The 10,897-nt window shown below is 36.5% G+C and overlaps 1 protein-coding gene across 2 annotated transcripts; it reads left to right on the top strand.

Moving 5' to 3' along the window:
* The first annotated feature begins 427 nt into the window (after positions 1-427).
* LOC109111396 (homeobox-containing protein 1-like) lies at positions 428-10,572 on the top strand. Of its 2 annotated transcripts, XM_042776870.1 has the most exons (12): positions 428-841; positions 1,329-1,440; positions 2,331-2,742; positions 3,557-3,642; positions 5,556-5,666; positions 6,493-6,610; positions 6,785-6,790; positions 7,603-7,755; positions 8,240-8,322; positions 8,466-8,561; positions 9,040-9,161; positions 9,244-10,572. In XM_042776870.1, exons 2-12 carry the CDS (start codon positions 1,362-1,364, stop codon positions 9,385-9,387), a joined length of 1,410 nt encoding a protein of 469 aa, XP_042632804.1. In that variant the 5' UTR covers positions 428-841; positions 1,329-1,361; the 3' UTR covers positions 9,388-10,572. The 2 variants fall into 2 exon arrangements, with proteins under 2 accessions (XP_042632804.1, XP_042632805.1); XM_042776871.1 differs by lacking the exons at positions 6,493-6,610; positions 6,785-6,790 and having other exon boundaries at positions 429-841; positions 7,605-7,755.
* Positions 10,573-10,897: the final 325 nt, after the last annotated feature.

Here is a 10,897-nt window from a genome sequence, read left to right as displayed (position 1 = left end):
TTAGACAGGATGAGCTGTTCTAGAGTGGAACAAAACTAATAGCAAAAAACATTTTGTTAGAACATTTGTTAGATAATGACTGGGGAAAAGTTATGTAACATTTCTAGACTTTCTTAATACATTGTAGGCCTACTTTTTTATTTTAGAAAAAGCATTAATGTGAGTTTATTATTTTATCCAATAGGCTATAACACATTGATAATTAAATATTTTAGTAATTGTGTGTAACTTTAGATCTCTTGTAGAAGCTTTAAATTGGTTGTGCTGGTTGTAGGACTAATGACTCCTCTTGCACATTGCATGATATAGTATTAATATAATATAAGAACGATTTATTTGTGGTCAGCAGTTTGAACCTCATATTAACAGTGCAAACAAGCAACTCATTACTAGTGTATTGCAAACATTCTCGTTGCTGTGTGCAAAAAAAAGGAAAGCGTAAATCCGTACAGAATAGCAGTCATGCGAAATCTAACAAACTTGACAAAAAGTAAGAACCCATTTTATATTTCACAACTACTCCCAAATATTTCTACATAACGTCTTGCAAAATCTTTTTACATGTCGTTAAAGACGTATGGAAGTGTCTTCTGGCATCCACTTCCTGCATCCACATGGGACTGTCTCTGCGGGTGAGAGGTTGATTGTTGACTTCCATATATCCAGTAATATTATGCTGCGGCATCCCAGGACAATGTGACCCTCCTCGGATCACCTTCATTAGCTAGTTGAAGCGCCGCGGAGTGCAAGTGAGCGCACGGGAGGGCCGGGATATAACCCAGGGTGTGCACCGACCGCACCATCTCCAACTCCGGCGGCAGTTTGACGGTAGCGCGGGGAGGTAAGGCGGATAACTGCGTGTAGGGCATATAGCTTTTCATGCTAGCGGCAATACAGTTACTCTGTGCATCAAAGCTGTGCTACTATGAAGGCATCTCACACCCGCAGTCATAACAAGTGACACAGCGAGACGCGAATCTGTTTCAAAAACTAGAGCAGCGACTTTTTTTCTAGTATTGCATGACTTTACGCGTTGTCTGCCAGAAGTAAAAGCCGCCTCCAAGCGACTGGGTTCAGCTGCAAGTGTGAAAACAAAGGCGAAGATAAAGCATTCTTGCATGCAGTTGCACAGCAGCGCGTGCCCGCTGGGGCTAGCCAGTTAGCGCGAGCCTGACACAAAATAAAGTCATGATCACAGACGTGCGTTGGCTGTTATTGAAGGTCTTTTTTTAAAGCAGACCTTGGCCGATTTGTTTGTAGCGTTACTCTAGTATGACTAACTGACACATGCTGACTGGCTGTTAGTAGTTATTGTGATGTTTTGACAGCCCCCCTTGTCCCCTGAGGGTGACTCCTCGACCATGCGACAGTGGTGCCTTCCTGCTGTGGCTCCACGCGCCGAACCGCTCCCAACGGGCCGATTATCACCTCAAATCTCAGGTACGACCACAAATGTGATGTGCAAACATTTTATATTAAGTTACTGTATACTACTAGATTTGCACTTCCTGAAGGAATGCTAATGTTTGCAGGATAGCAAAATAATTGATTTGTTAAGTCAAAGGTTAGATAGAAAAGAAAAAGAAGTGAGATTGACAGTAATATGACATAAGTGAAAAAAATGTATCCTAGCATCCCTTTTGCAGTTTACTAATTTGGAAAAATCTGCTTACCCTTGTGTTGTTCCAAAACTCTGTGACTTAATTCTTTTAAAAGGTGAATTTTAGAAGAATGCCCTGTTCACTCTTTTACATATAATGGAAGTTAATGGGGACTGGGGCTGTCAGGCTCCAAAATGAGAAAATGTACCATAAAAGTATAAACAAAGTGGTCGGTATGACTTTTGTGATATTCCAGGTCTTATGGAATCGCTTTTGTGTAATCCAGTTCAAATCATGTTTATTTGTATAGCATGTTTTACAATACATATTGTTTCAAAGCGTGAGGAACAGACTGAACTTTAAAAATGGATCTTTTTTAAACATTATTTTTTTCCTGTGCAAAAATGGCCACAACCCCACCTCCATATGTAATATTCTGCTGGTTTAAGTCTTTGTTTAATATTCTGTCTTCGTTTAAGATATTTAAGTCACAAAATTATAAAGGTACAACTTTTTAATTTTTTAGATTACAATTATTAGAAAATTGGCCAAAAACAAGAATGCGTACAATACTATAATGACATAAAGAGCAACAATCTCTTGAAGCACTGCAAATGACAATCGAAATAAAAGGAATGTAGAAAATAAAACTATTTAAAGATGTTGATTACAAAAACAAAATAATTTTCTTTTTAATACTTAGATTTTTTCACTTGTCTTGTCCCGCAGATGCTAGGATGGAGTGTTGTGATGTGGAGCCTCGCTATACCATTGAACAGATTGACCTGCTCCAGCGTTTAAGGCTGTCAGGGATGACCAAACCTCAGATCATTCAAGCCCTTGAGTCTTTAGAGAGGCTCGATCCAGACCATCGTACCCCATGCTGCAACAGTCACTCGGCCACACCCAGCGCTCCTACCTCCGCAGCCCCTGCTGCTCCCTCGTCCTCCTCTTCTTCCTTCTCCTCTCTTACCTCAGCCACCACGCAGACTCCTGTTATGGATGCTGCATTATCGCCAAGCAACAGCTACGATGCTTCGCCCCCACCCATGTACCCACCCGGTGGAGTTCAGAGGTCGTTTAGTTACGACTTGACAGAAGAGGACTGGGATCTGGAGGAGAAGGTGGAGGAATACATGAGGTATCTTTTATGAGCTGTTTCTGTGGGCTTCTCTTCTCAGGTCTACTGAGAGGTAGAGATTAATATAACAGCTGATAATGACAGTGAATGTCCCTGAGCAACAGTGTAATTTTCAGAGACCAAGATCTCTTTCTGAATCAGGTCAGGTGGACAGTTGGTTCAGATGGAAGCTTTGTGTAGCTTTTTCTTTTACTGCTTTGGCTCTGGAGAATGTGACATAAAACATTATTTTTTTCCCATTTAAGGCAAGACACACAGGTGAACAGGGTAAAGATGTTATAAAAAAATATCACCATCTGTCTTTTAACCTTTTAACTGTCAACCCCCCTTTTTGAACCTAGACATGAAAATGCATCTCGGTTGTAATTCATAAATGGTTAAAAGGTTGGTCTCTTTTTAGAGAAGAAAACGTGTAAAAAAGTTAAAGTTTAAGTTTACTCTAAAGAAAATGTACTGCACTAAAAAAATCTAAAATAAATATTTTACTTTGGAATCTAAAATTGCTATAAAATTAAAGCCATATGTCTAACTAAGTAATGTTCCAAATTTGAAGTTGATATTTCAAAAATTAGGGTTCCTGTGAGATTCAGTTTAGGTGCTATACCAAAACTCCATTGAATTTTTAAATGCATTTTTATGTCACAAATTTATACATTTCTGTCACAGTATTGCTTTTACCACAAAATAGGATATGGAACCTTAAGACTTAAATTAACACACATTTTATAAAATTATTTTAAAGCTGCTAACGTTCTTCACTGTTTCAGTGTTTTGATCAGTGTCACTGTAATGCTTGTCTTTGTTTGGACTGTAGGAGGGACAGCAACCTTGTGAAAGAAGAGATAAAGGCTTTTCTCAATAACAGAAGGATCTCACAGGCAATTGTTGGACAAGTCACAGGTACTCTGAATGCTTTCTGTCTTGCAGTGGAAAATGTGTAGCCAAAAGCGGCAATTTTCATGCAAACCATCAGAGAATGGGGTACTTAAAATATTTTTTAACATTTAAAACCATTAAACCTATATTCATTTACTGTACATACACAAATTATTAATAATTTCCTGTGCTGACTAAGAGAAATATATTATTCATATTTTTATTTTGCTACATGTCAAAGGTGCACCAAAATTTTTCATCAAGACTGTCAGACAGAGAAAGTCTAGGCCAACCACAACTTTGATAGCCTAAATGTTGACAATGAGGAAAAAACAGCGAGCATGTGCATGTGTGACAAATTCAGACAGATATTAAACTGTTTAAAACATGTCTACACAACGAAATTGTTGAAGTCTTTGGAAACAAACTGTGATTTCAAGTTCAGTTTGCATTTCCATTTCTTTAAGAAATTGTACATTGTCAAAAAGATTGCACACATACTTAATATACGGTGCGGTGGTGCTTGAAAGTTTGTGAACCCTTCAGAATTTTCTATATTTCTGCATAAATCATCAGATTTTCACACAAGTTCTGAAAGTTGACAGAGAATTTTTTTATTAGAACACTAATGAACCCCTTTAACTCTGTGATGTTGGTGGGTTTCCTCCAATGAACTGTTTGCTTCAGGTCCTTCCACAACATTTCAGTTGGATTAAGGTCCGGACTTTGACTTGACCATTCCAAAACATTAACTTTGTTCTTCTTTAAACATTCTTTGGTAGAACGACTTTTGTGCTTGGGTTCCTTGTATTGCTGCATGACCCACTTTCTCTTGAGATACAGTTCTCAGACATATGTCCTGGTATTTTCCTTTAGCATTTGCTGGTTAAATTCAGAATTCATTGTTACATCAGTGATGTAAAACAAGCCCAAACCGTGATACTACCACCACCATGTTTCACAGATGGGAGAAGGTTCTTATGTTGGAATGCAGTGTTTTTTTTTTTTTTTCCCAAACATAACGCTTCTCATTTAAACCAAAAATTTCTATTTTGGTCTCATCCGTCCATAAAGCATTTCTCAAGTAGCCCTCTAGCTTGTTTACATGATATTTAGCAAACTGCAGATGGGCAGCAATGTTCTTTTTGGAGAGCAGTGGCTTTCTCCTTGCAACTTTTTAAGATTTGGGTGAAAATCTGATGATCTTTTGGGTCATATTTAAGGGTTTACAGACTTTCAAGCACCACTGTATTATACAGATTGTACTTCATACAGTGAAATATCAGCTCTGGATCTCATTACATACACAGAGTACAGATTGGGTACAGATAGTATCTAAATCAGTTTATTTCAAAGATGTTAATTTTTTTACACAGTGTGTGTGTCAAAAAAGCAAGATGTTTGTTTGAAATTAAAGTTTGTTGTAAGTCCGTATTGCATTGATGCTGAACTTTTATTTAACAATTTAAACAATATTTTAAAATCATTGTAAAATCACACCAAGTGAATAAAGCAGTCTTATTTTAGTATTACTTATACTATTACTATTTTGAATTAGCTTTTATTTTTATGTTTTCTTTTTATTTTAATTTTAGTTTAATAATCAGTTATTTTATGTGCTTTTGGTATTATTATTTTTTTAGATTACTAACTTTTTTCAGTTTTAGTTTATTCATTTTTTATTTATTTCTACTTAGTAAATTTAGTGCTACAGCTTAAACTTATTTCAATTAGCAAAGGCAACATTTCAAAATGTTTAGCTTCCAGTTTTTCATCTAATGTTTCTATTTTATTTGATTTGTTTAAATTAACAAAAATGTTTTTAATATTTTTTGTTACTCATGATGATTATTGTTTTTTTTCCTGGTACTTTCTACTTTTCATGCCATTTCTATCACTGGTTCTTTTCTTTTCTTTTTTGGACTGATATTCTGTAGGTATTAGTCAGAGCTACATCTCCCAGTGGCTTCTGCAGCAGGGGCTGGAGATGAGCGACTCCAAACGCAGGGCGTTCTATCGCTGGTACCTGCTGGAGCGCAACAGCCCAGGTGAGTTGTTGTTCTTCTCCAGGGGGGTGATTTTTCAAAAATAAGGCAGTGGCCTTAATTTTGGGTTTGGGGCTGGCTTAAACAAGAATAGAGTTTTATGTTTATTTATTTTTTTATTTTTTTGGTCTTCATTTGCTATTGTTCCATATCTTCCCTATATAGTTTGCATGGTCCTTGAGGGTTTTACATTAGAGAAATCAAGACGTATATTGGAAGGACATGCCATGTTGCCGCACTGAATTGAAATTCAATCAGCTGGTGTCATTTCCCATCAATTATGCGCTTAGGTTAATGCTGTTCTTGGCACATCCAAGAAGTGTAGGTTGTGGCAGTCAGAAATGAGCTTTAAACCCTTTTAGGCTGTAACACCGCCAACGCCTGCATCATCTCTCATTTATAATATAGAGAACGTGTTGATGCGTAAAGGAGCTAATTATGTAATGTGAAGCCCTCGGGGACCACTTTTGCTCTCTATCTCCCAGGTTAGAACTTCTTCTTTAGCTCTCGGTCCTGATCCTGGGTTTGTCAAATGCTGGTTTTCATGTCTTCTCTGCACTGAGGTGCAATTAACACCCGACGCTACTAACAGAGCCCTGAGCATGACGCTTTTAAATTCTCTAAAGCGCTAGAGAATTGAGCATGGCTCCAAGAACTCAATCACTTTGAATGTCTTTTAACACTGTTATCTACAATTAAGTTTTCTCAAAGGATTTTCATTGAGCGCTGTCTTAATATTTGTTAACGATCATCACAATTAACAGCAAGTTTTCGTCCCTCGAAGGGACTCTAGTTAACACAGTTTTCTGATTGCCCAAATGGGTTAAAGGAATCAGATGGAGTGAAAACCAGCATGCTCAGGTCCCCAGGAGCAGGACTGACACTCCCTTGAATAGGCAGAGAGAACTGCTGATGCACCTCCTCCCCTGGTACTCTGCTCACCAGTCAGGTAACGTCTATGCAGCAAGGAAACACAGCTTAAGTTCACTTCAATACAAATAGTTTGAGAAATTAATATTTGTTCTCTTTGAGTCTTAAGCCACCTTTTCAATATCTCCAAAAACAACAGACAGGAAATCATTCATTTCTAATGGAGAGTAATACGGCAGCTGTGTAGAGTTCCAGTCATATGCATAAGTGGAATTTTCAGATCCGATTTGAGCTTTGATTGAGCTGAAATATTTAACTTTTGCAGCTAGACTGATTCCAATAAAGTATTTGAATAAAAACTGAGTGTGAGGTGAGAACTAGCCTATCAATGTTCTTGCACTACTATGTTACTCTTTAAATACTATTTCTGTAAAATGGGTAGTTATAAATAATGTCAGAAATAATTAATTTTTAAATATTACATAATTATTTATAATGATTAGCTCTGGAAAACCCATTATGCTTTTCTTTTAAACATATTGCGATCATTTGTATATAATATGTAATATTGTAATATTCGTACATTTATGTGCATCAGGACCAGTTTTGACTGCCACTAGGGGGTGAAATGCAACAAATGTATGCAAATAGTGGAAAGGTGGCTTTAGAATCTTTTTGTATTAGAAAAGCTATATATAAAAGGGTAGTTAACTGAAAATGACACCCTCACAGTGTTTTAAACCTCTACGATTTTCTTACTTGTGGAACACAAACTGAGAAATTTAACACAAAATTTAATGCAATGAAAGTGGATGGGGACCAGAGACTGCTATGGTCAGTATTCACTTTTATTTTATGGAAAAGAGCATCATAAAAAAATCTGCTGTAAGTATCTCCTTTTGTGCTCCATACTGTCTCTTAGTGAGTAAACAACAAAAATTCTATTTTTTGGTGAACCATCCCTTTATTTGTGTTTAACTAAATATGCAATGAATTCATATTTAGTTGTTATTTTGGTTTGTATGCGTTTTAAGTTCTGTATTCCATATTTTTGGATAATGTTCATAACAGGTGCCACATTGTCCATGCGTTCTCTGGTTAAAGAGGAGCCTGACTGGAGGTTGGCTGGAAGTCCTGCAGACAGGGCAGCAGTTGGGCCTTTTAGACTGCGTAGAGGTAGTCGCTTCACCTGGAGAAAGGAGTGCCAGTCAATCATGGAGAGGTAAATCACAGAGCTTTACTGTCTTTGGCACTATTCAGACAGTAATTGTTTCTCAGGGTGACTTCTGTAAAAGAACATTTGCATTACTCCTTTGAGATAAAACTCTCTAAAACATACATGCTGCAGTTAAATACAATTTCCGCTCTTCTTTCAAGTGCTTAATTGTAACATATTATCGATAGTTTAAAAAAAGTTTTTTAGTTTTTTTTTTTTTTTTTTTTATTTTTTTTTTTTTTTTTTACAATATCCGTCCAATGGATGATTCACGAATTCTGAATTTTTTTGTAATGGCACAATGCCCATATTTTTATAGTGGACTATTTTCTTCGTTCGCAAGCATTTTTACATTTAATGTCATTGTCATAAACATTAAATAGCCTATTTTATTAATCTGCGATGTTCTAAGGCCATTCCTATTTCCTTTCGGTTGAACAATAATCGTGACATCACAAGTCATGTTCTGATTCGCTCTGTTTGTTCTCAGTTTCTTTATAGAGAATCAGTATCCTGATGAAGCCAAAAGAGAGGAAATTGCCAATGCTTGTAATGCTGTCATTCAAAAACCTGGTAAGTGATTGCAGTGATTATCTGAACTGCTACAGATCCAGACTAGTCATAGCATTGCCGTCTTTGTGTATTACTCACTGAATGTATAAATTCCTTTACTTATTGATTTAAATGATTAATTTATTATTTAAATGTTGTTTCAGGATGCAAACTGTCCGAATTTGAACGAGTCACTGCGCTCAAAGTGTACAACTGGTTTGCCAATCGGAGGAAGGAGATGAAGAGACGTGCAAACATAGGTGAGACAGCAAGATAGTCACTCATTTTAAGTGACACAAGCATTAAATGTTTATCTAGGAAGCCTGAAGTTTTAGTTTTTTTCTCCAGTACTTCATGTAGAATATTCACCAAAATGGTTTTATTTTAAGAACAAAATCACAAAGTGTCCATCTGTGGGTCCTTGTTCAATAAGGTTCCCCGGCTACTAAAAATAATTATTAGTCTATTTGTGTGTTTATGAAGTATACACTACTGTTTAAAACAGTCTCTGGTCTCTATAAGATTTTTTGTAATGCTTTTGAAAAAAGTCTCTTATGCTCACCAAGTCTGCATGTATTTGCTCCAAAACACAGTAAGAACAGAAATATTCTGAAATACTATTACAGTTTAAAACAACTGGTTTCTATTTTAATATATTTTAAAACATTATTTATCCCTGTGACGGCAAAGCTGAATTTTCAGCATCATTATCATTGTTTATCCGTCTCTTTCACTCAGAGGCTGCTATACTAGAGAGCCATGGGATAGAGGTACCAAGCCCCAGCTGCCACTCCAACAGCGAAGAGGTCGAGACTCAGGAGTTTGGAGATCAAGTCATGAGTCAGCGGTTCTCTGAGCAGGTTAGAGGTTGTTGTTAATGCACTACTTGGACTGCTTTTCTGGTCAGGATTATTCACTTGAACGTGATGTGTTTGCATCCAGGAGGAGCTGTCTCAGAGGAAAGACATCGAGCCAGAAGTTGACATGATTCATCCTGTGGAAGTGGGGACTACTTCAAGCCCGACCTCTCAACTTGTGGAGCGGAAGCTGGATGAATCGAAAAGGGAGGCTACTGATGATGATTAACCAATGAACTGAGTCTATTTGTGTTCCAAAGTGGCTTGACGGTTGTTCTCAGCCAAGCCTGACACTTTAAATTCTCTGGTGTCTCTAGTGGTAGGGAGGCCACTCTTATGTATCAAGTAATCATGCTTGTAGTAAAGGCAATATTTACTCTATACAGTATATTGTGCATTCCAATACAGTCTTAACACTTCCTGCAGGAGAGAGAGATGTGTAAGGTGCAAACTAATAACTTTCTTATCACGCTAAAGCTGTTTGCTTTCATTTCTCAGTGTTCTCATATACTGTATAACAGTTCCACCTGTTATTATCTCAAGCGAGCAGTCTAGAGAAACCTGCAGGACAGGTGTTTAATTTGACACAATGGGTGCACTGAACCCAGTTTGAAGTCTGTGTGAATTTTAAGAGCTTAACAGTCTCTTAATTGTCATATGCAATAGTTAAACACAAGATTGGATAGATACACCCCTACTAGATATACCAACTCAGGTAGAACTAAACTCTGCAGTTAAGTGAGAAGATTGCAGTTTTCACCCTCATGGAGATCAGTATTTCTCACAATAATGGTTAATTGGATAGAAATGTGACTTGTCTCAAGCATACAGGATTGTGTACATATTGTTTTTCACTTTTTATTTCAGATGTGATCTGAAAGTAATATTCGGATTATCATGGCTCTGTTTTTGTATACACAATGATTGTAAGCTCTTTGTATCCAGCTACTTAAGCTATACTGACCCTGACTAGTGTGAGGGGTCTAAAATGCTTCAAAAGTCCCCCCCCTAAGGTATTATTTGCTATAAGCATAATTACGAACCTCTTTAATAAGGTAATGCAGTATGTAAAACTACAAGTATAATATTAGCATTTAATGCAACAAGCTGCTTTTCAATGGATTGATATCCACAGTTTATTTTTCGGTGTTTTAACGAAAGCCAAAGCTAGGCCAAGTTGTAAAAAATGCATTTTACATGAACAAAGTCAAATAGACTTGACGATTGCTTAAGGCACATCAGCATGCCTTGGTGAGAAGCGCTTTGAGCGTGTAAAGGCTTTAAGCTGCACAGTATGATTAGTATGGCCTGTCAGCTCTGTACACCAACAGAATTTGATGCTGCATGCTGTCAAGGCCCCCTACTCTGTGCTTTTTCCTAATGATATAAAACAATAAAATGAAGAAAAAATGTAGAGTTGAGTTTGAATTCAATTTGTGTTTGGCAAGGCAAGGTTTTTTGCATGCTCATTTTACCTTTTCTTCAGGTAAAATAGGTAACATAACTGAGCACATGTTTGGGGTTTATTTGATCAAAAATACAGTAAAAATAGTAATTCTGTGAAATTACATACATACATATATATATATATATATACATATACGTATATGTATATGTATATATATATACGTATATATATATGTGTATATATATATATATATATATATATATATATATATATGTGTGTATATATATATATATATATATATATGTATATATATATATATATAAATGATTTT

The sequence above is a fragment of the Cyprinus carpio genome, chromosome A19, assembly GCF_018340385.1.
Source record: "Cyprinus carpio isolate SPL01 chromosome A19, ASM1834038v1, whole genome shotgun sequence".
Taxonomy (NCBI): domain Eukaryota; kingdom Metazoa; phylum Chordata; class Actinopteri; order Cypriniformes; family Cyprinidae; genus Cyprinus; species Cyprinus carpio.
The sequence above is the reverse complement of the archived record's forward strand: the minus strand, read 5'-3'. Positions and strand labels throughout refer to the sequence as shown.